Source organism: Desmodus rotundus, chromosome 5 (assembly GCF_022682495.2).
Source record: "Desmodus rotundus isolate HL8 chromosome 5, HLdesRot8A.1, whole genome shotgun sequence".
Taxonomy (NCBI): Eukaryota; Metazoa; Chordata; class Mammalia; order Chiroptera; family Phyllostomidae; genus Desmodus; species Desmodus rotundus.
The window spans coordinates 21,610,214-21,637,857 of NC_071391.1; the positions used below are offsets into that span (position 1 = coordinate 21,610,214).

General features: G+C 40.1%; 2 protein-coding genes and 1 long non-coding RNA gene across 3 annotated transcripts in view; 1 reads left to right on the forward strand and 2 right to left on the reverse strand.

Annotated features, from left to right (window-relative positions):
- The window catches only part of PDHX (pyruvate dehydrogenase complex component X), a 64,986-nt gene extending 56,979 nt beyond the window's left edge, over positions 1-8,007 (reverse strand). The window contains exon 1 of the mRNA XM_024558777.4: positions 7,809-8,007. Within this exon, the coding sequence (XP_024414545.2) occupies positions 7,809-7,968 (160 nt within the window). The 5' untranslated portion in view covers positions 7,969-8,007. The remainder of the gene's footprint in view (positions 1-7,808) is intronic.
- A 170-nt stretch (positions 8,008-8,177) lies between these two features.
- APIP (APAF1 interacting protein) lies at positions 8,178-27,338 on the forward strand. The gene is made up of 7 exons (XM_024558901.3): positions 8,178-8,382; positions 16,172-16,272; positions 20,328-20,376; positions 21,618-21,735; positions 23,097-23,232; positions 25,928-26,095; positions 26,958-27,338. The coding sequence occupies exons 1-7, from the start codon at positions 8,326-8,328 to the stop codon at positions 27,055-27,057; spliced, it is 729 nt and encodes a 242-aa protein (XP_024414669.1). The 5' UTR covers positions 8,178-8,325; the 3' UTR covers positions 27,058-27,338.
- Positions 23,852-27,644, reverse strand: part of LOC123479573 (uncharacterized) — a 42,820-nt gene continuing 39,027 nt past the window's right edge. Inside the window, exon 4 of the long non-coding RNA XR_006655225.2 lies at positions 23,852-24,003. This is a non-coding gene — a long non-coding RNA (uncharacterized lncRNA). The remainder of the gene's footprint in view (positions 24,004-27,644) is intronic.

Consider the following 27,644-nt stretch of genomic DNA (forward strand, 5'->3'; position numbering starts at 1 on the left):
GAACTCATCAAGTATAACTGAACCTTTAAACCTTCCATTCAAGAAAACAATTCTGCCATCTGCAGGCTGAATGAAATAAAGCAGAATAAAGTATAAGGGTAATTTAAAAATCAACACCTGGGCACAGAATGATATTAACACTGCACGTTTGAATAAAGGCAGCCAAAGCAATTTTTTTTCATGGGTGACTGTCATGGAAGTCTTTTTCATTCAAATGGTTGTTTTGGTACAGTATCGGTGTAAGAATGCACTGAAAGTACCAATGGATGGCAACGGAAAATGAATGCATAATAGTCTGAATGAAAATGGCATTTATAAGTTATGGCGGTAAGAGATGCCAAAAACATGTAAGAGATGCCCCCGGCAGTATATATAGCACGGTCTAATTTCTACCTGCTTTCTACCTGTACAAAAAGACTGAAAGGACATATTCCAAAATGTAAGTGATGGAATACGTTTTTTAAATTAATTAAACTTATTAAATAATCAAATACTTACTTTAATACAGGAATACAGGTATTTGGTTTAAATAGTCAAATGGTACTAAAGGCTTATTAACAGTAAAGTAAGTCGCTGCCCTGTCTTTCCCCAGTCTTCATATAGATGACAGTAGTTATCTCTAGGTGGTGATACTATTTTAAGATCTTTTCATCACATTTGTTTCCTATAACCTACATGTTAACATCTACAATAAATTTATCTAATTTTACTCCTTCTCCAAAACTTATCTAACACTAAGTAAAAAAATGTGCTTTCATTTTTCTAGTATTTAGACACAAACCCACAAGGACAGGGAGGAAAGAAGGGACAACTGCATGTAATTTGGGCTGCAGAAAAGTAACGAGATGAGTAGTGGTTGACTACGGAGACTCCAGAAAGCCAAACTCAGTGCTGGGTAACTAACAACGCGCCCTCTCGCAGCAGAAGACCGAAGGCCCGGAGACGGTTTTCCCCGGAGAGGGTACTTCGGACTGGAGGTTCAGCCTCACACCTGGGACGTCAGACACGGTTAACTGAGCGATTATCTGATGTGACTGGCAACACAGAAAACAGTGCTGAAAGCTAGCAGATGGGGTGGGATGAATCGGCAATAAAAAACACAGAGAAAACTAAAGAAAACTTTTCAAAGACAACCGTGTCAAGAAAAGCAAAAAGAAAGGTAGCAATCATAACATGGGACAATACATGGCAATCCTCATGTGTGCAGAATATTTGTTTAGTGTAAACAATGACCACAGATTTAACCAAGAACTCCAAAGAACTATATTGAGAGAATGGGGGAGGGAAAATATGGAGGGAGGATGGCACTGACCAGTGGTCAGTCATCCACCGATAATACAAAAAACAGAAATAGGGAGAGGAGCAAATACAAGAGGAAAAAATGTGTTGCTTTCAATGTAGACTGGGGAACTGGGGAGAGACAGGGCAGAGACCTACTTTACTATTAATAAGTCTTTAGTACTATTTGACTATTTAAAACAAGTACCTGTATTACTGTGTTAAAATAAGTATTTTACTATTTAATAAGATGTTTAATTAATTTAAAAAACTTATTCTACCACTTACCAGTTAATCATTCTATGCCTCAGTTGCCTCTTTGGTAAAATACAGTGTTGTAAGGATTAAATAAGGTAAACACATGCAAAGTCTTTACAATGGAGCCTGCCAAAGAGTCAGTCCGTCTCAGCGCTGTTAGCTGGTTTTTTTACAGGCAGCACAGACCAGGTTAAGAGGGTGGACTCTGGAGGGTTCCAGACAGTTGGCTAGATGTATCACTTTATCACTGTTTACGATTCCTTCCTCCAGTAAGGAGAGACGGATTCACCGGTTCCTTTAGGCTTCCCAGCCTAAACTTGGTTTCCTTTTTACTCTCTCCTTTACCTACTTCGGGGGTTCTCACAGCTAAAGTACACTAACTCATGACATCTACTTTAATTGCATTTCACATTTGAAAACTACACTCTCCTAAAATCACTGGCAGGTGTTTTGGTGGACCACGTAAGTTAAAAATAGCATGTTGGAACTACTGCCTTAGTTCATAGTACCTCAAAGTACCATAGTACCTTATAGTACACTCTAATTCCTACTTAATGGTTTGAGGTTATTTAAATAGCAGTGGAAAGCCAGGAAAAAACTTTTGAGCAAGTAAGAGAAATAACCACAATAAGAAAATGAACTTGTCTGCTGTTCCACATATATGGCTAATGTTCTTTACTCAGTTTTTTTAAAACAATGCACTGGCTTTGAGATGGTCACAACTTAAACATCACAGAAAAGCTAAAATAACTACGAACTAAAGATACCCATGAACGTGTTTCCTGTCTCCTTTACTCAATAGACCCTTTGACCCGAGGGATTCAAAAGGCACCCAGGGACCAGCTCCTCTACACTTTGGGCCCTCATCCCAAAAAGTGTTAGGGAGAAACGGAAGGGTCTTAGGCTGGGGTGTGGGCATTTCTGGAAGATCAGTTCATGGCTCAGGAGTGGAGTAAAGGAAGAGAAAGAAAAAACCCTTTGTTTATTCATTTGTAATTCACTCAACAAATATTTATTCAGCACCTACCAGGTAGGTGGTTCTAGGTGTTGGAGACATCAAAGGTGAATACAAACAGACAATACTCCCTACTCTCATGGAGCTTAGCTTCTAAAGTAAGGAGACAGAAAACAAATAGTATGTCTGGTGGTGATATGAACTAAGAAAAGAAAGGAAGGTAAGGGGACAGTGACTGTGGAGGAACTATTTTATCAGCTCATCAGAGAAGGCCTCCTCTGAAAGAGTGAGCAGAAATGAATGGAGGAAGCCATGCACATATCTGGTGGAAGAGCCTTCTAAACAGAGGGAGGGGTGAGCGCAAAGACGGAGCACAGTGTGCTTGCTCTGTTCCACACACAGGGAAGCCAGCAGGCTGGAGCGAGTGTGTGAGGCTGAGGTCGAGAGGTGGAGGGCCTTCATCAACCACGGAGCCTTGTAAGCCACAGCCAGGGCTTCAGGGTTTATTCTGAGTTTAACGAGAAGCTCTTGGAGGGTTTTCAGTGACATGATCTGACTTACAATTTATAAGCACTCTGAAAGCTGTATGGGAAGCAGTCTGTACTGGGCCAAGGGTGGTGGCACGGACAGCTATTGAGACACTCCTGCAAGAATCTAGATTAGAGGCAGTCTGGACAAGTCTAGTGGGTAGTAGTAGACATAGTGGTAGTGGTCAGGTTACACCTAAAAGGTGGAACCAAGGAATGTTTGATTGATTGATGTGGTATATGAAAGTCAGGAGTCAAGGATGAGTTAGGAGTGCAAGTGAAAGAACAAAAATCAGAATCAGGTGCCATAGCACCAAGAGAAAATCTTTCTTCTTATAAAAAGTGCCCGAAGAATATTATAAACTACATAAACTTGATTCCTATTCAGCTACTCAAATGTAGGCTGGAAAAACCATTGAAAATCAGGTCAGTTATAAAAACCCTGTGCTTACTCTTGTGCAAGGCAGTGGCCTGGGGACACACTCCAGGGGCATTATACCTGATTCTTTCAAATGTAAATTATACTTGCTCTCTCCACCTCTCCTAGCATGAGAACTATGAAATATACATAAGGGGTAGTACTTGCTAGTTTCAGTGCTAAAACTGAGAGGTAAATTGTAATGACTGATGACTGTGAGTCCAGTGGGTATGGGAGGTAACCCCCATTTGTCTATCCAGGTGTACTGCTCAGCCTTCCCCCACACTACCGTACAAGCTTTGGCCTCCGGCTGGGTTCCACCAATGGGCGGCATAAGCAGGAGGCTGAAGAGGGAGAGGACGGGGTATTTATTTCCCCAGCTACCTCCTAGCGGGGTCCCCTGGAGAGGGTTGGATCCTTTAACCAAAGGGCTCAGCTCCACCACAGGGCCTTCCCATAGGCTCCTTCCTTTCCATTTCTGGTAACTGGCCCCTCCTGTAACTCTTGAAGTCTAGAGGTGGTGACAGCACCTTGCTCTAAACAGCCCCTTAGTACAGCACCATCTCTACACCCGGAATTTACACAAATGGTTATTTATTAAACTCAGCTCTATTTACCCACTTGTAGGGTCCTGGCAGGGAACAATGCCATCTGTTCCTTGCCAGGACCCTATAGAAAGACAGGACGGTCGCACTTAAGAAATGAGAAAAATTTCAAACCACAAAGTCATTCTGTTAGAAGGAACAACATGAGCAAATGAAAGAGAATTATCCACGTTTAGGGAATAATTAGGGAATAATTTAGGGAGCCTACATCCACAAGTCAATTCAATCCCAACTCAGATCTGAATCAAGATTTCCAAATTAGTGCCTTTGTTGTAGTCTCTTATGTAAATATAGCCACTAGTCATTTATTTATAGTTGGAATCCCTATCACCAAACACATCTTCCTTATTCTCAGACATAGTAAGCATCCCTGCAAAGTAACACAACTATTTTCTGCAGGAAATGCCCAATGTTTATGGAAGTAGGGTAGGCGGTAATTTATAAGTTACAGGGAGATCTGAGTTCCCTGGAATCGCATACAAAATTTTCTATGTGTGTATTTTTCTGAGAAAGTGGTACAGCTTTTAACAGTTTTCAAATAGATTCGTGCTTCTCTCAAAACCAATGCTTCCAGATCCCCAAGGAAGCTCTCCTGAATTATAAATTTGCCAACTCTGAGCCTTCCCTAGAAATGTTTCATGTACTACAAGAAAGTCTTGATTGCAGAAAATTATCTAGATCACTGGCTACGATAAATGCACTGCCTCTGTCAGTTTACGGGCTGCCAATCTGCAATCCTACTGTGGATCTCTGTGTCCTTTTGTAACTTTCCAGATTTTTAGCTTCCCTGGCAAGGCCTGCACCTATATATTAGGCAAAGCACTACAAAGATTGAGCCTCATTTATTTTTCTACTCACAGGTTATTTTAAATTCAACATGTTACTCCTCAGAAAGAACTTACAACCAACATTATTAACATCTTAGTTATTAATTAAATTCCAAATCATGCCATTTACTCTGAAAGAGCAGCAGTGGAAACTCCGAAATTAACTGCCTAGACTAGTTTGAAAAACCGTTTACAGACACTGTTATCACTTATGTAAATACCACATCTGGCCTCTGGGACTTTGTATCTGCTGTTCTTCTGGCCTGGAAGGGATGCTACATCTAGGAAGCCTTCTTAGGTACTCCCTTATTATCCTGAACTTAGCCCTCGGAGCTCACTACACACACTGTTGAGACCATACCCTTATTGTTTATCTCCCCAAGAGGACTACACAGAATTAGGACTGCACCTCCAGAAGCTAAATATGATTCAATGGGTCATGTACCAAATACAGAGTTCTGTTCCATTCTGTAGGCCAACCAGTTTCCAAGCAGGCTACCATGTAGCCTAATGTTCATTCCTTCACTCAGCATCAGTAGAACGGTGAGTAACAGTAAGTCTCTGCCTTCTCAATAAGTATCTCAGTTGAAAAATAAAACATTAGGAATTTCTTAAACAAGATAAAAACTACATATTTATTCATTCTTCAGTTCATTAGCATTAGAGCTGTGTGGCTGAGAGACCTACTTAATTTTTCAGAGCATTAGTATCTTTGTCCAATAAAATGCAGATAATGCCAACTTCATTAGGTTGTTATGGGAAGTGAATAAGGACCTTCTAGGAAGTGCTAAACATGGCATATGTCATAGCTCATAAAAATGCTGCCAATAAACACCTTTTAAGGAAACCAAAATCCAAGTGTACTTACAACTGACATGTTTTTTAAATCATGGATAGACATGTGAAAAGAAGAGCAAATAGTCCAATAATCACACTTACTTCACACAATCTATAGACTACCAAATAGTTGCTTAGTTTCTCTGAACTTCTACCAGGCTCAGAGAAAAACGAAAACACCATGTAAAGTGATGCTGCTCTATACAACCAAGAGTTCAAGGACTGCCATGCGTATTCGGCATGGCAAAACAAAAACCTGTAGGCAAAAGGGTTGGAAACAAATTTTGGCTCAGGATTAGGAAAAAACTCCAAAACTTTCAAATAACTTAGAGCTACTCCACAACAGAATCAGCTTCTGTGGTATGCAGAATAATGCCCACAGCCCCCTCACCACCACCCCACCAAAGATATCTCGGTCCTAACACCCAGAACCTGTGAAGATGTTAGGTTACAGGGCAAGGGAGAATTAAGGTTTAAGAAAGAATTACAGTTGCTAAGCAGCTGACCTTGAGATGGGGAAAGCATCCTATATTATCGGGTAGGCCTGATGCAATCACAAGGGTGCTAATGTGTGGAAAAGGGAGACACTGGGAAACTCATACAGTTTCCTTGGGATGCCGTGTCCTCTTCCTTACAGATGATGGTCAAGCAGAGTTAGACAAGTTATTCATGGACGTGGGGGGGGGTGGAGGGGGCAGGGGAGGGGAAAGTGTCCTGGTACATCAGATGAGGATTGCTAAGTGAGTTTCGAAAGGCAGGGGTGCTTAAACTGGGTCTAAGGAAAGCCTCCTAACCTACAGGAACATATGCCCATTTCTCTGTAGAGAGGATCTAGAGCGTTCAGACATTCTCGAAATGATCTGCTTTACAAACAAGGTTAAAAACACTCTTCCTAGATTATTTCCAACACCGGGCTTTTACTATTCCATGGTTTTCTAAGGCAGTGAGTCTCAAAGTGTAGCTCGTCAAACAACAACATAACATATCAAAACTCCTCTAAGGCTGTTTGTAAAACTCAGATTGCTGAGCTGCACCTCAGGCAAAATCTCTGGGAGCTGTGGGAAAGTTCAGTATTTAATAAACTGGGAGGAAAAGGGAATACTACATACAGTGAAAGAACCACTGCTCCAAGTATTTGACGAAACATTAACCTGAAGAAACTGAAATAAATTATTCCCATCACCAAATCTTTAGAAATCTCAGTGCACCCATCTTACTATGCAACTTTGTGTAACTTACTCTCCCCCCCCCCCCCCCCGAGCCTTGGGCAGCCCAAAATATGTAGGCAATGTCTGTTGCACCTTATTTTTTAGATAAAGCTCATTCTATGCAGTGCCAGATGATGAATGGCAGGTAATGGGTCACATTCGAAAAATGTTAATCCTATGACCCCGCTCCACCCCCATGTTAAGATAAATAATGCCCCACATGCTATATTACTTATTGTTAAATACCGGAAGAACTGTTGTGTCAATATCATCAACAAGTGACGATTTCTTATAATAAATTTCATGGTATGATTTCCCCTCCTAACTTTTCACTCTTTCATGCTCACGTTTTGCTGGACCTATGTCTGTGATGCAGTGGGCATTTACGTATTAAGTCCTTTACTAGTCGTCGCGTGGGGCAACCCTGATGGCCTAGAAGAAAAGGTCTCCCCCTAGGGAAAAGCCAAAAGAATGAATAAGAACAGCCAAAAGTGGCTTTTCAATCTCAGCAACCTTAGGCAGCTTTTCCCTGTCACGGATGCTTGACAACCCTAAAGGAACCTGAGACGTGACTAGGAAGGGGCCTCAGAGAAGAGCGTTTAGGACCTATCTTCGCGCCTCACAAAACACCCCCCAAATTCCAAGGCAAGGTCAAAAGAAACCATACCAACCAGGGGGCCAAAGACGGACTCAAGTTCCCCCAGCTCCCAGGAATGCCCTTTGGGCCATGCACATATTAGGCGGTCAAATCAGCGGACCCCTCTCCCAGGAAAGGCCTAGGGAACGGGGAGCCCCGAAAACCTCCACATCCAATGCAGGACCTCAGTCAAAAAGCCCTTGACCCTGGCCCACTGCTCATTTACACATAGAAGCTGAGCGAGCTCCGGTCACTCACCCTGCAGCCACGGAGTGCTGTGAAACCATCTCCAACTAGCTCCGCGGCCAGCAGTCCACCCAGCAGCTCCCTTAACCAGCCCCAGGCCTTGCCGGCCGCCTAAGCCTACGAGGTAGCGCAGCAACCGCAGGTCACAGCCTAGCCTCCAGGAGGCCGCCATCTTCCCAGCCTTCTCACCGGCTGTCGCAGCACAGCTTGATCGCTCTGTCATCAAGCCCCTCCCAGACTCCGCCTCTCACCCGGTTAGCCACGCCCCTCAAGCCCCAGTTGTACCTTGTACCGACTCCTAGCCCCGCCTCCAACCTCGTTGGCCCCGCCTCCCAGCTAGGGGGCTGAGCCGCCGGCTTTCCAGTCAGCGAGGCCCTCCCAGGCCCGCCCACCGCCTTGTGTGCCGCGCCCCTTGGATGTCCTTAGCACCGCCTGATTGTATTTAAGGCCTCGCCGCGTTAGTCCACGTGGATCGCCAGGAGCAAAGCCGTGCGAATAACAGAGGCAGCAGGTGTCCCTAGTCCGGGCCATGTCTGGCTGTCCCACTCCGGATGGCGAGTGTTGCTCACGGCGATGCGGCCTGCAGGTAGGGGCGGAGCCGCGGGTGTCCTTTATTTCTAGGAGGCAAGGCGCTGGTCGGGCTTGGAGGAGACTTCCGGGAGGCCGCGACACGACCCTGCGCAACTCCACTCCGTATAGCGATCTGAGGTCACGGCCTGCAGTGGTTGCTCCCCTGGGCTGGGCTGTCTTACGGAGGGGATGGGCACCAGACGTTGAAAAAAGGAGGAACCACGGAGGAGAGCATTCAAGGCCTTAATTGTGTGTTTTCTAACTAAGCAACTTACTAGAAAGACAGACCAATCAAGGGAACGTGCAGCGCTGGAGCGGAAATGGAGCAAAGACCGAGCTCTCTAATTTACCTTTACGCACTGGCTACCAGCCTGAAGTTTGCGAAGCACGCTGTAGGCACACGGGGTTGGGGGGAACGATCAGGTTGACCAGAGTTGTGCCTTAGTAGCCAGCACTTTTCCTCTGAGCAGTTTTCCAGCCTCAGTTTAGATTGATTATGGGATGATCATAGAAGCGATTCTTAAGCTGAGGTCAAAGGAACATCTGCCCTAGGGCTGCTATGCTTTTCATTTACTTGCACACACCAACAATTTTATGGAACACCTACGTTCTCAATGATACAGTGATGATTAAAACAAATAGCCGAGGGTCTAGAGGAATACTAGACAAACAATTTCATTACAATGTGAGAAGCCTTGCTTATGAGGCAGGGATAAAATTAGCCCCCTTATTCTTCTCCCATTTTTCTTTGTTAAGGTTGAAGGTCCCAATTAAAAAGTAATAACCAGCCTGAGATTTTATTGTGAAATACTTGTGGAGGAAGATGAAGTTTTCCTCTCCCTTCTACGTTCTTTTGACTGGTCCCATAATCAAATCAACATGAGACAAATTAGTAAGAGAAAGTAACTGAATTTAATAACATAGTAAATAAGAAAACTCCATATATATGACAGGTTCAGAGACAGAAAGGTAAAACAAGGCATATGAGGCCTGTCCAGAAAAAGTCCAGCCATTGCTAATATAATGAGAATGTTTGTGTGGCATGATATAGCCTGGCAGGCAAAGAGAGTGGGCTGGAATGCTCATACATGAATAATGATGGCTTCACTGTACTAGTCAGTGGGGGCCTTAGATGCCTTGAGTGGGCATGTATACTGTGTGGCCGTCACATTCAAAATATCTGAGTGAGTAGAGCAATGAATCTGCATCAAAGTTTGCATTAAGCTTCAATATTCCTCCTCGGCTACTATGTGGATGATTCAGAAGGCCACAGCTATGGGCAACTGGTGATTGGCAGCTTCATCACGGCAACACGTTGGCTCCTGCATCTTGTCTGGTGCAGAGTTTTTTGGTGAAACATTAAATCACCCAGGTGACTCAGCCCCTTAAAGCCTGCAACTTCTGGCTTTTCCCAACACTAAAGTCACCTTTGAAAAGGAAGAGGTTTCAGACCAAGGATGAGATTCAGAAAAATATGATGGGGCAGCTGATGGCGATTGGGAGAACTGTGTGAGGTCCCAAGGTGCCTACTTTGAAGGGGACCGAGGCATCATTGTCCTATGTACAGTGTTTCTTGTATCTTCTTCAATAAATGTCCCTATTTTTTCATATTACATGGCTGAATACCTTCTGCACAGACCTTGTATGTGCCTTTCTGAGCTAAGGTAAGATGCCTTGGAGCTTCAGAGGGTAGAGGAAGGTCATTCTTAGAATGATAAGAAGAGCAGGTGTCAAGTAATTAGAAGTTTGCCCTGCCTTATAGATAGGTCATGAAAAGTTATTTCTAGTAATAACTCTTATGGCCAAGGCCCCAAATTTAAATTCTCTAAGGGAAAGGTAAGTTTTCTCCTAAGTCTGCAGGGTCTCGATTGCCTCCCATTGAAAATAATTCACATGCCAAAGTGGTGCAGCTTGGGGAGGCCTGGTGTGAACTCCTTCAGTGTCTACAAGCATTTTGTGCTGTTGCTAGCCTCTGAGCACCTCAGTCCTCTGGGCAGCTTCCTCTCACAGTCCCCTAAGTGGCTATCTCAAAGCCTGACCATCTACCTCAACCCTGTTTTGCAGCTGACCTTGCCTCCAGAATTGCTAAGAAGCTACTACTATGGAAGCTATTAGGTGTGAATTTGTCAACTTCAATTTCTTCCTCTTCCCACATTATAATGCAAAGGTTAAGGACTAGGCATCTAGAATCAGACTGCCTAGGTTCAAATCTTACTTCTCTACCTGGGTGGTCTTGGACAAATTAATCTTTCTTGGAAAATATGGTTATTATAAGGATTAAGTAAAGTCCATACAAAGCCTGTAGGGTAGGGCCTGGCACAAAATAAGCACTCAAAAAATGCTAGCTAGCTATTCTTGACCCTGGCTGGTGTGGCTTAGTGGATTGAGTGCTGGCCTGTGAACAAAAAAAAAAATAGTAGCTATTCTTGATATCAATGTATTATTACATACAGGATGGGGGAAAAGTAGATTTACAGTTATATGCAAAACAGTTTATTCTTGTATTATTATTTATTAATTATTGGTTTTTCCATAAGAAAAACTGTAAACCTACTTTAGCCTCACCCTGTATTTACTTGCATCTTTATTCTTTGTCTTGTCTGCAAATATATCCCTGTTTTCCTCATCCCAGCTTCTGTATCCACTAATACCTAGTATTTAAGCTATTGCTCTCCTCTTGATCTCTCTCCCTAATTTTACCTCCTAACATGTGAAAAACTCTATTAACCAGTTTTCCCTTCTATTTCCCTATTGATCTCTTTATAGCAACACTACTGAAAGAGTCCTTAGAATTCTCTGCCTCTAACTTTTATTCATTTCTTAATCCATTTTGATCCAGCTTTTAAAACCAGTCTGTTGAAACAGTTGTTACTGAAGGTCATGGTTGGCCTTATTTACCAGTATAGTTGGCCTAGCGAAACTCCATCCCCGGGTGCACCCTATTATCCACGCTGTTTGTGACTGCGCTGTGCAGCTGAGCGTTGGTAGAAAACTTACACAACTGTGCTGATGGGCCTCACATCACAGTCAAGGTTTTAACCTCAAGTTGGCACTTAGTACTACCCTCCTGTGTTTCCCCAGTAGTTCGCTGTCCCACTCCTGGAAGTGATTAGTTGAGTCTATAGTCTCTTTTCAAGGCTCTCATACCCTGTCCCCGCATTCTCACTCAGCTGGTGGCTTTGTTTATACTTAAGAAAATCGATGTCATGAGAAATAAACTTCCTACCACAAAACCTGCAGATCTGCTTAAACATGAACCCATCACTTTCTCATTTTGCAAAATGGAAGGCCACGTCTCCATTTGTGCTCAGGATCTCCATCCCCCCTCACCTTCTGAAGTTGGTTCTCTCCCTCTCCTTGTCTCTCTTACCGTGGATCAATTCCTGTTCTGGCAGGACTGTTCTCATCAGCATGGCCTTCAAGCTCCTGGATGATCTGGGCCTACAAACTCATGGTCCACCACTTTCAACACTTCATCACTCTAGCCAACTAATCATCTTTCCATTCTTTAAACTCTTCAAACACATTGTCACTCTTGGGTCTTCACACCTGCTGTTTCCTCTGCCTGGAGTGCTTGCCTGTCGCCAGCACAAAGTCTTGCTCGTTCACACACACTCATCCATCATACACTGGTTTTTCCACATCTCTTAAGCCTTAAATGTCTCAGTTTCTGAGGATTAGGAAACCAGGAGAGTTTAGCTTGATGTTCTGGCTCAGGGTCTCTCAGGAGTTGTCAGCCGAGCTGTCGGCTGGAGCTACAGTTGCTCGCAAGTCTGGACTGCAGCTGGAGTGAGCTTCCCAGCCCTCGTGTGGAGTTGCTGGCAGGCCTCCGTTCCTTGCTGATTTTTGGCCTGTCGCAGGCCTCAGTTCCTCACCATGTGGCCTTCTGCACGGGCTGTCTCAGTACCTTGAGCAGCTGGCCTTCCCCACACCAAGTGATCCGAGAGAGACAGAGAGAGAGAGAGAGAGAGAGAGAGAGAGAGAGAGAGCGCGAGAGAGCGCGCGCGAGCGCATCCAGTTGGAAACTCTAGCCCTGTAGCCCAATCCCAATCCCAAAAGTGACATACTGTCACTTCTGCAGTTGTCTGTTGGCCCTACAGACCAACCCCAGTACAGTGTGGAGAGGAACTAGATACCGTGGTGTGAATACCAGGAGGTCATTAAGATACCTCCCGGTGGCTGACATTCACAACTAGGTTGAATGGAACTGGGGGACTTATGTACGAAAGTGAAAGTGAAAAAAAGTATTTGAAATGTTAAATTAGGGCAAGAAAGCAGAAAGACTTAGACTAAGAGGGTGGTATTTAGGCATTAGGTGATGTGAGGAATGGAGTTCAATGATCAAAGTAGTTCATTATTTCAGTACTAATAGTAGAGTGAAGGGTAAGCTGGAGAAGGAGAAGAAGGAGGAATCGTAGGCAAGGGGACCAAATAGGAAAAGATAACCTTAATCCTCCCCTAAATATCAGTTAGAAAGAATTTTTACTCACTATTGCAAAATAAGAAAGATTAGGACAGTGAAAAATGGAATTTCACAAAATTAATTGCATTTAATTTAAAGGATAACCTTTTTATTCTGAGATTATCCTTCCTGCTTTTTTATGTTTAAAATGAACATTATTTTTTTGAAGAAGGTGATAATGATTATTAAATACAATTAATGCTGTAATTCATCAATTTTGTGTCAGTCCCTAAAATTTAAAAACAACAAAAACTACTGATCTTGAAATCGAGAAGTCTGAGAATCACTGAGATTATTATTGAAAGGAAACTGATATCCAGAAGGCTCTGACTTGCCTTATATTCTTCTGGTTTTCAGTTAGTGCTTGATTAACGGGAAGAAGAGTTTTTAAGTATGGCAGAGGGCTTTGCATGCAGGTGACGTGTTTGCAGAGAAAACCAGTATGTACAGAGAGTAGAATGGGGCAGATGTGCAGAAAGGAACAAACACAGTGCTGACAGCTTTGCTGTGTCTGCATCCAGTCCCTTCCTGAGGCCAGTGTCAGGAAAATTGTGAAAGACCGAAATGAGCAAAAGAGATAACTAGCTGTCTCGGGGCTATCTTTGAGCCGCTGCACAGCTCTGCGAATTGTCGAACACTGACAGTAATGCAGATGGTTATTGTTCACGGAAATGCAGTTTGTATATCAGACGTTCAGCTTATTGCTGCCTGGTGGACCTTGTCCTGTGTTTGTTTTATTTGTAAATCTAGAATTCCTGATTACTTATAATTGCTAGTGTTTGTTTCGAATTCTCTTTGGTACCAGTTGTAACATATTTCTGGTTCCCTCATTAATTGATGAATTAAATGTTACCTTTGACACATGTTTATTTTATTTTATTTTTTAAATTATATTTTATTGATTATGCTATTACAATTCTCCCAATTTTTCCCCCTTTGCCTCCCTCCACCCAGCAGTCCCCCACTCCCTCGGGCAATCCCCACACCATTCATTGTTCATCTCCACGACTCACGCATGTAAGTTCTTTGGCTGCTCCCTCTCCTATGCTGTACTTTACATCCCCATGACTGTTCTTGAACTACCAATTTGTACTTCTTAATCCCTTCACGTTTTCACCCATTCCCCCAGAATCCCCCCCTCTCCCCTCAGAGAGACATCCACACATTGATGTTTCTGTCCCTCACTTTCTCCCTCCCTTCCTCTCTCTCTAAAAATAAATAAATAAAATCTTTAAAAAAAGAAATTGTAATTTTGTGGGTTCGGACTAGTGAATGAACCTTTATTAACAACAGCTGCCTTATCATTGTTATTCCTGTAGAATGAAGCTGGCTAATTGCTGTAATACGTCAGTACTGGAAAAGACAAAAAGGCAAAGGGAGACCCTTAATAACAGACCATTTTCTATAATGTTTGCAACTTGCTGGGCAAATTGGTGGTTTTAAGGATTGGAAAACTGCAGGAGTCTTCTCATTAGCTGTACTTTACTATATAATTTAAATACCATTATATTCCTAAAAAAAGAAATAGCACATTATACAGGGTATGGATAGCTTGGCTAGATTTCATTAAGACAGATATAAAAAAAAACACAACATAGCTGTACTATCCATTTTAATTCAAGAACTTTTAACTCATTAGAAGGAAACTAACATTGTGTCACGCATTATGGTGGTTGCTTTATATTCACTATATCTCATTTTAATCCTCATAATGTTCTCATTTTGTGGATCAGTAAACTGAAACTCAGAGTCATGTAAGCAAAAAATTGTGTAATAGGGATTTGACTTTATGTCCATTAACTCCTAAGCTCTGTGTTGAGTCAGAACTTTAAAGAATTTCAACGTTCCCATGTTCTTTATTTTATATTTTGAATCTACTCCATCAAATTATCATTCATAATTCCTTAAATAAAGAGTATATGTCAGATATTAACAGTGAGTTTGGGTAAACACCATGATTTCAGAAATCCAGTTAAGTAGCTGAAAATTCAGCCTGTTCAATAATAATTTGAACTCAAAGATGTGTTTTTCCCTTTCACCCAGTGCCAAGATTTATATAGGCAAGCTTCCTTGCTATTCTCTTCTTCACTGTGCATCTATTTGAGCTGGAGGATATATCCCCTTGGGGTGTCTAGCACATGTAGGGATTTTCTGTTAGATGCCCTAGGTTTTATCTGTGTTTTCAGTAGCTTGCATAGCTGTCAGAGTTGAAGCTCAAGGTCACCAGAGTTTTGCAAAAAACTTCAGGGAAATGATGGCTTTGGAGCTAACTTCCCTTCCAAGGTAGATTTACTCTCATTGCTTTTATGGTCCCTATGAGACCTACTTTCTTGCCAGCTCAGCAATTTATTTTGACATATTTTTTAAAAGAATCCATTCAGCATTTTAGTTGTTTTTAAAGTTAGGGTTGTATATCATAGTATGATATACTGCCAAAAATGGACTCCATTGTATTTATTTTTGTTTTCCCTAATTTTAACTTTGAAAAAGAGGGAAAAATATTGGTGTTTTTTTCCTAAAGAAATAATTATTAGACATATAAAAAGAAGGCTTTTATTTTAAATAGACTTACTGTGCTGATCATTTTGTGATATATAGAATTATCAAATAAAAATGTTTGTACACCTGAAACTAAAATGTTATATGTTAATTATGCCTCAATACAAATAAGTCAACAGACTCAGTGTTTATCCCAACATATATGCATTTGTTCCTGTACACACCTATTTTTACAGAAATAGGCCCAGTAAGTATATTAATTATGATTGTTTCCGAGTGAGTGCTTTTTGTTATTTCCTTGACTTTATATTTCATAATAAGTATACATTGGTTTTGTAATAAGAGAAAATAAAAACAATCACTATGGTAAAAAGACAAGGCATTTTTAGAATAAAAAAATTGAACCAACAGAATATGAACAAATAGCTATTATAGTATATCATATATATTGTGCTTCCATTACATGTTTCGTGTACTAGAAATTTACTAGATGACAAGCATGCTCCTTCAACACTAGATTTTATTTTATGTCATTTCACCCATCTCAGTAGACACTTTGTAACATATACTGGGCATTTCCCCACTTTGGTCTTACAAGCCTGTTTCATAGTGATGGACTGTAGGCCCCATACTGGATAATTCCAGGTTGCCACATAATATAGTAGATCCACTTTGTAAACACTAAGAACAGAGTATGTTTTATAACAGGTTTCTCCCTCAAAGTATCTTCTCTTTGGTAGATTTTCTTAAACTTTCTTAAATTGGCTTCTTAATAGAAATTTCAGATAGCATAGTCACTTGACAAAATAATGTCTGGTTTTAAAATAACTGTCTCCTTTTTAAGGACAAGGAACATCCAAGATACCTGATCCCAGAGCTTTGCAAGCAGTTTTACCATTTGGGCTGGGTCACTGGGACTGGAGGAGGCATTAGCTTGAAGCGTGGGTAAGTTTCTGGCTGATTTCACTTCTGGGAATTCTCCGTAGAATAGACCATAGAATAGACCACAGAGAGCCCAACATGCATTCTGTCCAAAGAAAACTGATGCGCAGTTTTGTGTGATCCTGAAGGTATTTCGTTTCTACTTGAGGAAGTAGGTGTTTGCATACGTCAGTGGAACAGGTACAGTGTTTGTCCAAGTCGCAAATATAATAAATACCTAAGGATTTGAGAACACAGTTTCTAATCAGAATAATTTGGTCCTCAGTCTTTGGAGTAGCAAAGTTAAATAACAGGCTGCCATTATGTTCATATGCCTGGAATTGTAAAGGGTCCCCTCTAGATGGACAGAATTTGTTTCAAAGGTGCAGAAACATATTTTAAAGTCACTGAAATACAGATTACTAGCCATTGGATTCCTAAAAATTACATTTGATTGAGTCAAAAGAAAGGCAATACGCCCTTCTAAAGCACAGGTGTCATCATTATTAATGGACATAGCACCTGCTGGTCCGTGTTGCTCAGAGGACAAAGCAAGAGGTACCGACCTAGAAACAGAAGGAATGAACAGTGTGTAATATTTCATTAGATGTATTCTGTGTCTGTCCTCCAAGAGGATGAAGAAATCAGTGAATTACTGACCATGAAAAGAGAGGTGGTAGAATCTCATTCTCTTAAGTGATTTTCCTCCTGGAATGGTTAGGAATGTTATGGTCTGGAGGCTGAATGTTAAACCGAGTAGTTTGACTCATTTCTTTATCCTAATTCACTTTCTGGTCCCTAAAGCAGAAATTTTTGTTACAGAACTTTCTGTAACAAAATTGGATTGCTACAATATTTCTGTAACACTGAGCATATAGAGTAATACCCCCAAGGAGGCCACATTGTGTACAAGGAACGGAATGTAAAATGTAATAATCAGGACATTTTGAACAAAAGGGGTTGTATAGCACACCACAAGAGGGTGCCGTTGTGATTTCATCTGCTTCAGCTGACCAGGTACCTCCTGAAACGTTAGGGGACCTGTGGGAAATGACAGGAGGGGCCTGAGGCAACAACTGTCACAGCAGCGTGTGAAGGGATGCACTCCGCCTGGAGAGGTCACGTTCTGGGGTGCATCGCAGTTCGGCAGTGCCTCTTTAAGATGACCTGTTTCCAGCAAAGTCCAACAACCAGTGTTATCTTACCCATTCAGGAGTCGAGTCCCAGTACTGGTTTCTCAGCTGTATTGTTTAAAATAAATCACATTCTAAACATTGCCTTTAATTAGCTGCTTTTTATCTGCATAGACAGAAGTACTAGTTTTTGTATGCATAAGACAGAGCTTTCTAACACACTGAATTAAAATAGCCATTTTAACCTGCCTTTTTTTTTTTTTTTTTTTTTTTTGTTAAAGCAAAGTTAAAAATAGAGTGCAGGTAAAGGGTCATTGCAAATCTCAAGAGGGAATTTTTTTGATTATAAAGACATAAAAGACTATGTTCCTTCTAGAAGAATTTTACTGACCCATATACTGAAATTGTGTGGTCACCCTGAAACACTCACTGGTACCTGTTAAAATTAAATGGCTTTTATAGCACTATAATCAGTTCATAGGAAAGTTGCATCCAGTGTGAAAGGCTTTTGCCTTAGATTCTTAATGGGTGAGGAGCTCCTCCTGGAGGTCACAAATGGAAGCAGCCACAATTTTTTGGCGCTATTTGGAATCTTACTAAATTTGTGCCTTACATAGTAAGATAGGTAATTTGTACGAACATGTTGAATTTTTCCCCTAAGACTTAAATGACTTCATAAGCCTACATCAACTACTGTATCAGCAGTGTTATCCTTATGTTATTAGCGAAAGCTTGGTTTTCTTTGATACTTAGAACCAATAAATGTGGAATGAAGTACAAACCCAATAGATTATGTTTCCATAATAATACTGACGATGAGCTCTTTGGGAATATAAAGTTATTTACTGATTCCAAGGTTTGGCTGAGACTATTCCAGCTTATGTTATGATGTGTGATACCAAAAGATGTATATAAAGGGCAGCTGGAGACACACACAAGAGTTAGGTAAGAAGGAGGATTTGGAGGACCAAGACAACGACAGCAATTGAGGCAGTCCGAGGATACGCAGCAGCCATTGTGTTTTAGTTGGGTCCCGCCATTCACATTTAGCATTTCCTTTTTTCACACCCAGAGATGCTAATCTTGTTGCGTGCCATTAGAGTTAAAATGAATAAAATAGACAAGATAATTAACGCATAGTAAGATTTAAATGACTAGACAGTAAAAAATAGATATATTACCAACTTTTGGGTTTTGTTTGCACACTTACCGCTTGTGAAAGAGCAGGAAGTATAGAGAAATAAATTCTAAAACTTAATACCTTGAAATTTAAAATGCTTTTTGTTTGTGGCTTACAGCACCAAGTAAATATTTCACTTTTAGTCTTTGGCATGTTTTCCTCCTAAAATAAAAGCTCTGTCGTCTTTGTTATTTTTGTCCAGACATCTCCTCCTTTGAAGGTGTAAATATATCTCTTCTAAAACCTGTTTACCTTTTAATTATCCAACGTTGATCAAAGTCTAAACTAATTTCCATTTTACAAAGGCAGTAATAAAAACAGAGAGTTGGCGTACCAAGTCACTTGAATACACAGAATAAATACCCTGGATTTTCCTACTTTGTAGCTGGATTTTATTTACAAGCAGGCTGTTGTACTTCACTGGGGTCTGTTCCCAGGACTGCATAAATTTCTCCCACATGAGAAGACCTGCAAGTCCACGTACCACTGGAGGTGGTTAGAGTCCACCACACGTCATTCTAGAGCTTCTTCCCTACCCATTCCCACCGGTTCTGGAAGAACGCCACTCTATGGCTTTCTTATGCAGCAAAACTTATGCAGTAGCTACTTTGTGAAAACAAATGTTTGAATATCGCTTAAGTGCGTTGGTTTCCACTGCCATTATCAGGTCAGGCATTCATTTTCTAGACCTTAATTTTACCAGTGGGCCATTAAGGAACTTTCATTTCCTTTCATTTTTGTCAGTTCCAAGTCGGTAGGTTTAGTAGTGACCCCACCTTTGACAGCTTGATTCAATACAGGCCGTCCTTCTCATTGTCACTATGAAACAGTTAACATTTATTCCATGTTCCTGTGTCCACGCCTCAGTGGCAGAAGCCAGAGCATGCGTCTGCTGGCGTTTCCTCCGTTTGCATGCATGTGGCAGCTCTGCACCCTCTGGTAGCAGCTGAAACTGATAAAATGAGCTAAAGGATCCTTGGGGGGGGGGGAAGGGAATTTAGAGAAGATTTTGAAATCAATTTGCAAATCAAATTTGGGAGCACCTTGTGGTAAATGGTAGGGTATAACACAACATTCTGTAACAGAGAGACCTCCGGATGTAGCCATATCTTTCATATTTTAACTTTGATAACTGTTTTGGCCTCATTGTCAAATATTTTCATAAGGTAGATGTGTTTTCCAAACAGGAAGCATACTGTTCCCAGAAAGTAGCTGTGTTACTGCTGTAATTTTAATCAACTGTCCAGCAGAGGTCTCTGAACTTCGTGTTTTATAATAAGAACATTTAAAACAGTAAAATTAAACCTTATTACTTGCCAGACAGATATGTACTCCTAGTGATCATGTTTTCTCCTGATTGGATTTTTGATTAACTGTATTCCACATATACTATGATAAATTCTGCTTATTCATGCTTAAAGATTCATGCAAAAGACTTGCATTTTCAGGTTTTATTTCTCCTAAGCAGATGAAAGCCTGGTTACCAATGATTTTGTCCCATAAAAAGAAATACAGAAATATATATGAAAACGTAGAAGACTAAAGCAACTACCACCGTTTTCCTGTGTCACCAGCATTACAAAAGCATTAAAATATTTGGTTTCTTTCTGTACAGCCTATACCATTAATTAAATCAAGCTGTTCCTTGTATGGCTTAACTTATGTGGAACATTAATGATTGGACTGCAAGGATATGTTTTTCTTTTTGTGCAAAAGCAGAATATCAGAGTTCAATAAATACCAATTTCTGTATTTTGTGTTACCAGCAACGAAATCTACATTGCTCCTTCAGGAGTGCAAAAGGAGCGGATTCAGGTATGGTGAAGGGATCCTTCTTAAATTCGAGTGTCTTTTCTTCTCCTCTTGACTATCGTTTTGTGAAATGGAATTAATGTTTTCAAAAAGTTTGTTGCAAAGGATGGTTATATTATCAGAGTTTGAATAACTTACTAACAAACATTAGTTGAGCAACTTAAATGTTTTTATAAGGTAATGAGTATCCTCCGTGCCACCAGTATGTTTTGAACTCCCGTTCAACCTCTAGAGGGCAAGAGTTAATAGCGCAATCTTAAATAAGTCATGGAATTAAAAGGGATTCTGACTTTGCAGCTTCAGAACACCACCTCTATCAGGCTGGAGGGGAATCGGATTGATGGTCTCAAATGAACCAGACTTGACTCTTCTGTGATAATAGCAAAACTATTCCAATTTAAAGTTATAAAACTTACTTCAAAATTTTGAGAAGGCTCATTTGTATTGATGCTACAGTAATACCCCAAATCTATTTAAAATGGCCACATAATACTTAACTTCTGTTTATGGCATAATGCTTTATTAATTAAACACTTGTAATAAACCCTGCAGTTTGTAGTTGGTCATAAACCCTGACAGATACAAGTGACAAGTCAGAAACATGCATGCATTACTAGGAAATATCTGTGACTCTCCGTAAGTACTTAGAACTTTAATGATAATATACCGTGTTGAGATTAACCTTTCTGAGTAGCAGCTAAGTATCTCAAGGGATAAGAAAAATTTACTCTATTTTTCCTCTTATATTACGAAATTAAAACACCCATCTTAGCATAATGGCTTCTTTATATAGTCTCTCTGAAACACACTTGTGAACCTAAAATGATGAAGTGACAGCCACATCACTGCATACATATTAAATATTCTGTATCAATTTTTTCCTTCAGATTCTAAAGGAAGATTTTTTTTTAGCTCTTGAATATTTTCATTAGTATAAAATATTTTTTATTCTCAAAATGGGTAAAAAACTTGGAGAGATAAACTATAATTATATGAATATTTAAAGTATGAGTTGAATATGTGTACATATATATTATCACTACATGTGAGTGCATACCGTATACAGGGGTGGGCGAAAGTAGGTTTACAGTGGTAATACAAATGTAATACAATAATAAACAATAAACTCTTTCATATACTCACAACTGTAAACCCACTTTAGCCAACCTTTGTATTACAAGAAAGGGGACAATGCCGATGATATTGTTGTATAAAGCTTTTCTTTTTTCGCCCTCTATAAATAGCCTGAAGACATGTTTGTTTGTGACATCAATGAACAGGACATAAGTGGACCTCCGCCATGCAAGAATCTGAGAAAAAGCCAGTGCACTCCTCTTTTTATGAATGCTTACACTATGAGAGGTAGGCCGAAAATGGATTGGGCATAAAGAATATTTGTAGAGCCGGCTCCCCTGAGTAACGATAATGATCGTCACAGTTAACATTTCTTGGGTGCCTACTATGTGAAAGAGCTTTCAATATGTTCGCCCCTTCGGTCCCCGCATCAGCCTCTGTGGAAGTCCATTATCACTCCACTTTACACACGGGAGGACCGAGGTTATGGGAAGATTTTTCCAAGATAAACAGCTAGTGAGCACTGGGGCCAGAATTCCAACCTAGATCGGTGGGACTCTCCTAGATTGTCAGATTGACTGAGTACTGTGATTACAGTCAAATTCCCACTCTCAGTTTAGAGTTACACCTCCGGGAACTTGTAGTAGAAGTAAATCAAGTTACAATGAGGGACAATCAGCCTTTTCCTCACCTTGGTGGGAGTAGTCCTGTCTGTTTGAAAAATTTACTGTGTGATAAAAACAGGAATCTTATTTTAATGCCCAAAAATCATGGTAGAAAACCAGCCTGGAAAGGTTGGACCTAGAAAACAATGTTAAAATAGAAAATTATAACTGAGGTTCTGGCTCAGCCATAGTCAGGAAGTCATTAGAACTTCACTTTGATGTGGTCACTGAATGAAGTCAGTACTGAGTAAGTAATCATGCTGTGTTCTGTTCCTGAACGTTATCAGCTATCGCTGAAAGGATAAAACTCCAGAAGATTCTAATAGCGTGAACGACCTTTCCCAGCATAAAACTCAGTAAACTTCCAATTTCGTAAATAGCCATTACTGAATTTTATAGCATTTAAATCCTTTTCTAGGTAAATTTATTACATTTATACCTTAAAATCCCTACTGTCCCTTATGCTACCAAGATATGTCCTGTACTTGAAAGCCTAACTTGATGATTAAGGGTCAGACTGACCTGGGTTCAAGTTCAAGTTCTGTCACTACGTCTATGAACCACGGGCAAGTTTTTTTTTAACCTCTCTGGGCCTCCAGGGACCACTGTGTAAATGGTGACCTCAGTGGTGGTTGTGATGATGCAGAGAGAGCATATAAAACAGGTTTGCCCAGCGCCTGGCACAGAGGAATCCCTGAGTAAGTGGCAGCATTATGACTAGAGCTAACTTCGGGCCGTCTCAAAGATACTTCATAAGCACATGTAAAGTATTGTGAATTGTTCTGATACTAGGAAAAGTGTATTTCTCTCTTCCTTCCTCCTACCTTGCTACCTACTGCCAACTCACTCCGTGCCAAGAAAAACAAGTCTGTAACCATGTATGTGTGTGCATGCATACACGTGTGTGTATGTGTGTGTGTATATTTTTCTTGAAAAGGTGTAATTCAGCCCTCGCCGAGCATGTGACTCCTTCTGCCTCCCCAGGAGCAGGCGCGGTGATTCACACCCACTCTAAAGCAGCTGTCATGGCCACCCTTCTCTTTCCGGGACGGGAGTTCAAAATCACACATCAAGAGATGATAAAAGGAATAAAGAAATGTACCTCGGGAGGGTATTATAGGTATTTTTTTTTCTACTTTTGCTTAAATAATTTGAAAAGTATTCTTTCTTCTTTGGATAACCAGGCTACTGATTTTTTTTAATGCATTTAATGAGGTGTTGTGGGATCTATGTTAAATAATACCCCACCTAATATTATACTCCAAAGCTGTTGTCAATGACACAAATTAGATGCCATCCCTCCCCCTCCCCTACTATCTCCACAGCCTTGGTAAATTATTAGCAACATGAATAATGACACGTGTGTCAGAGCAACATGACAGAACCTTGGCCGAGACGTCCGTAAGGATGGAAAGATTGTGCCCCTGCGCTGAGGCACCCAAAGAGCAAGATCTCCCCACCTTCACCGTGTCTGCAGGGAGTTTCAGCCCTGGCTGAAGTTTTCACTTCCTTTTGACTTGATGTAGTGTTTCTAGAATATGTTCATATTTATAAAAGTTTTATTGTTATTTCAATTAAGTAGATCTCCATACATCTTATAATTTTGCACTGTGGAAAGTGGCATAGATAGTATACAACAAAGGTCTCGATAAAATCAAGTAAATCTACCAGCCCACAAAAGAAGGTAGTAATTTTTCATCAATCTAGCGTATACTGATGTGACGAAACACGCTCTCGGCGCTCGGAGATAAGCTGAGCATTTCCTTTGAGTGTATCGGCATCCTTACTCCGGAGTCTTCACCCTTCCTAATTTTCTTAAAGGGCCTTCTTTAGAGGAAAAGGGTGCCAGTTTCTCTAAAGTGTCCTGACAGCAATACCTCACTACTGCTGCCTGTAAGAGAAGGTACATGTTTAAACTAGTGTGCTGAGAAATTGATTTGATTTGATTTTAGTTAATATTTATTGTGTGCCTAAAGCATTCCTCAGCACTGTGAAATACCTATTTACAAAAGTTAAATATTTATATTATGAAAGTGTACATACTAAAGAAAGTCTAGTTGCCTTTTCCATATCTCTGGGTCTTGAAGGAAAGGCATTATGTGTGATATCAATTTCATCAGCATTTGATTGCTTTCGTGAAGGAATAAAAATAGAAGAACATAGCAAAGAGTGGGTAGAGGAACAGAGCTCAATAGAGAGCTTAGGAATTTTGTAGGGGAAAAAAGGGCATGAATTTTTGAAAAGATGCCATTTTTTATGTATTGTAACATACATATTTGATATATTCTTGTGAGTTTTTCAGAATTTAAAGAATACAAACTTTTCTGAGACGTCCTTTGTGATTCTATTTGAGCTTGGCTGGGAAATCAGTAACAGGGTCATTATTTCAGCTCAGGAGGGAGTGATATTTTACCAGAGTTTGCGGAGGATCCTAAGAGCCAGTTTTCAAAAGAAGGAGCTATAAAGGCTGGGTGAAATAAGAAAAGAAGGTCCAGATATTCTCTATTCTATTTTTTTAGGGCCACCCTGGGGAACAATGTTTGAAATAACCTAAATCTTATCAGCAGAAGTTACCATATTTATACATATTTGTCTTCCCTTTTGGAAGCAACATGTGTATGGCAGAGTGAAAAGAACACTGTTTGATGGTCAAGGACCATTCTGGCTCTGAACCTCTTTTAACTTACAAGGATTAGTGTAAAGTGGGTGCTTGGATTGAATTACCTTTCAGGTCTTTTTTTTTTGCTATGGAATTATTTTTTCCTTGAAATTTGTCTGACTATTCAGTATATGCTAGAGGAAAATACAAGTTTGTGATTCTCCTGGCTAATATTAGGAAGGATTTAGGACTAGCAATTCATTCCTCCCTTATTTAAGAATATTTTATAATTACCTCTACTTTACTTAAGTGAAACAATGAGCAACTCTATACTGTTAATGGTTGGCCAGGTTACACATGACAGCTACTTAGCCTGTACCTGCCCTATAGTAGCAATTTCTGATACTGCTTTAGCACAACTTTTAGGTTAAGTTTAGCCATTACAGAGGGTGTGAAAAAACCAATTGATATTACCAAGGCTAGAGAAATTCGTGTAAAAAGGAAAACATGTCTGAGTTTCGAGGGGTTATAAATGACCTTAGGGATAGACTTAAACTTTACAGTAACTAAGTTATGTGCTTAAATGCTATTACATGAATAAAAAGGAGAAGACATACTCTGATTTTATCAAACGTATTTACTGAAACAAGGCGGAAGTAAAAGAAGTTCTGATGCCTCATATTTAAGAATGTTCTGAAATATTATCATATCTTTAATAATGATCTCCAGAAGTTTCTTATTATCCCAGTACCACAAATCACACCTATATTTATTTGTCTGAGATACTTTGGGGTCCTTCAGAGTTAAGTATGTTTTTTATCATTTAAAAATTCCTGCTTAATAAGTAGTTCAATTAGTAAGGCCTCAGTTCTGATTCTGTAATCTATCATTTCCCATCTCCTATTAAAAAAATTTTGATTGTTTCTGCTTCAAGGAAATACTTGTACGATCTTGATAATTTCTGTTAGGTTTTGGTATCCTATACAGATTTCTGCCACTCAGTCTTAGGATCAGAATATGCCTGCTAAATTCCCGAGGCATCTGTGATGCAGTTGTTTGTGCAAGAGACACAGAACGACATGCCGCATCTCGTTCACTACGTGGAGCGGCTTTCCAGATATAAAGAGGGTGTGTAACTGGTTGCCTGAAAAATTCAGAAATTTTACCTATGAGTACTTCTGTTTTAATGGAAAAAATGGCTTGTTTTGTCTTGCAGATATGATGATATGTTGGTAGTACCCATTATTGAGAACACGCCTGAGGAGAAGGACCTCAAAGAACGAATGGCTCGTGCAATGAATGAATACCCAGACTCCTGTGCGGTACTAGTCAGACGTCATGGAGTTTATGTGTGGGGAGAAACATGGGAGAAGGCTAAAACTATGTAAGTATAAGCGAAAGGACATTTGGGACAAGTCACCATACTCTAAATGTGAAAGAAAACAAAATATGCCTTAGGATTTTAAGTGAAGCGTGACTTTTTAAAAATGTGTTATTATTGGTCAAATTGATTTAAATTTAAATAGTTTATTATTATTGTTTCTAGATATTTGACTTGCTTTGTGTATTCATTGAGCCCTGGCCAGTGTGGCTCAGTTGATTGGACTGTTGTCCTGTAACCCAAATGATGGCAGGTTGGATTCCCGGTCAGGGCACATACCCAGGTTGCAGGTTGAATTCCTGGGCAGGGCACGTACAAGAAGGCAACCAGCCATTGTCTCTGTCTCTCTCCCTCTCTCTCTCTCTCTCTCTCTCTCAAGGCAATTTAAAAAAATTGTCCTCAGTGAGTATAAAAAGAAATTTTTTTAAATGAGATATTTATTGGATGAGCTATTATTTGGCACAGTGCTGTGCACTTTGGTGCGAAGGAGGAGAGAGATCTTGTTCTCGGAGTTTAAGGTCGTAAGGGAGAATAAAGCTAGTCCACGTTATGTAATGATTTGCTACATTTATTCCAAAAAGTGGCACAGAGTGAAACATTTAAATTTATATAAATGGTATATTTTAAACTCCTTTTTATACCCTGAGAAGTATATCATAGGGTTGCCTGATTCAATATTATTTCTTTCCATGTTTTAATAATGTTGGGGGCAAAATAAGAAACATTTAGGTTAAAACTGAGCAAAATTTCTAACCCGCTGGCTAGGAACAGGGTTAACTTGATGGAGAGGAGCAGTGTGACTATTAAGACTGGGGAACTCCATTTCTCTAAAGATAGTCAGTTTGTTTTGCTTTTTCTTTCGTAGGTGTGAGTGTTATGACTATTTGTTTGATATTGCCGTATCAATGAAGAGAGTAGGACTGGATCCCACGCAGCTTCCAGTTGGAGAAAATGGGATTGTGTAAGCCAGATGGAAGTTTATATACAGAGACAAAGCTTAGCTGAATTATTACTTGTATAAAACCTATTTTTTTAAATTAACCGAAATTTTCATGCTGCCTTTAATATGTCACTAAATACTGCAGGTGATCACCCTGAATCTCTTCTGACATTGATTTGCTTAAATTATTGTAATTTTAAATGACAGTGCAGTAGAATAAGAATTTTATAAGGAAGGTGGGGATGGGCAGGGCAGAGGGGAATGGTGGGGTGAAAATGGAGACATCTGTACTTAAACAACAATAAAAATATTTTAATTTAAAAAGTTTATAGTGAATGTTTTTTGTTTATTTTTAAATCCCTAACAGCAAAATATTTCCCTCTGAATTAATTCTCTTTTTTGCATACGCTCCCAGGGAATTTCTGTTATTTTTTAAAGTTGCTGGTGATAATAGAATTCATTGGGAAATTTGCACTTAATTATAGAATGAACAGTTTCCTGTTTTTGCCAAAACTAGTGGCCAGTTCTCTGTATTTTATGTGACTACAGAAGCATTACTAGTGATCACTCTCTGCCTACAACATTTTTCTTGGGCTTCCATGACACCAGACT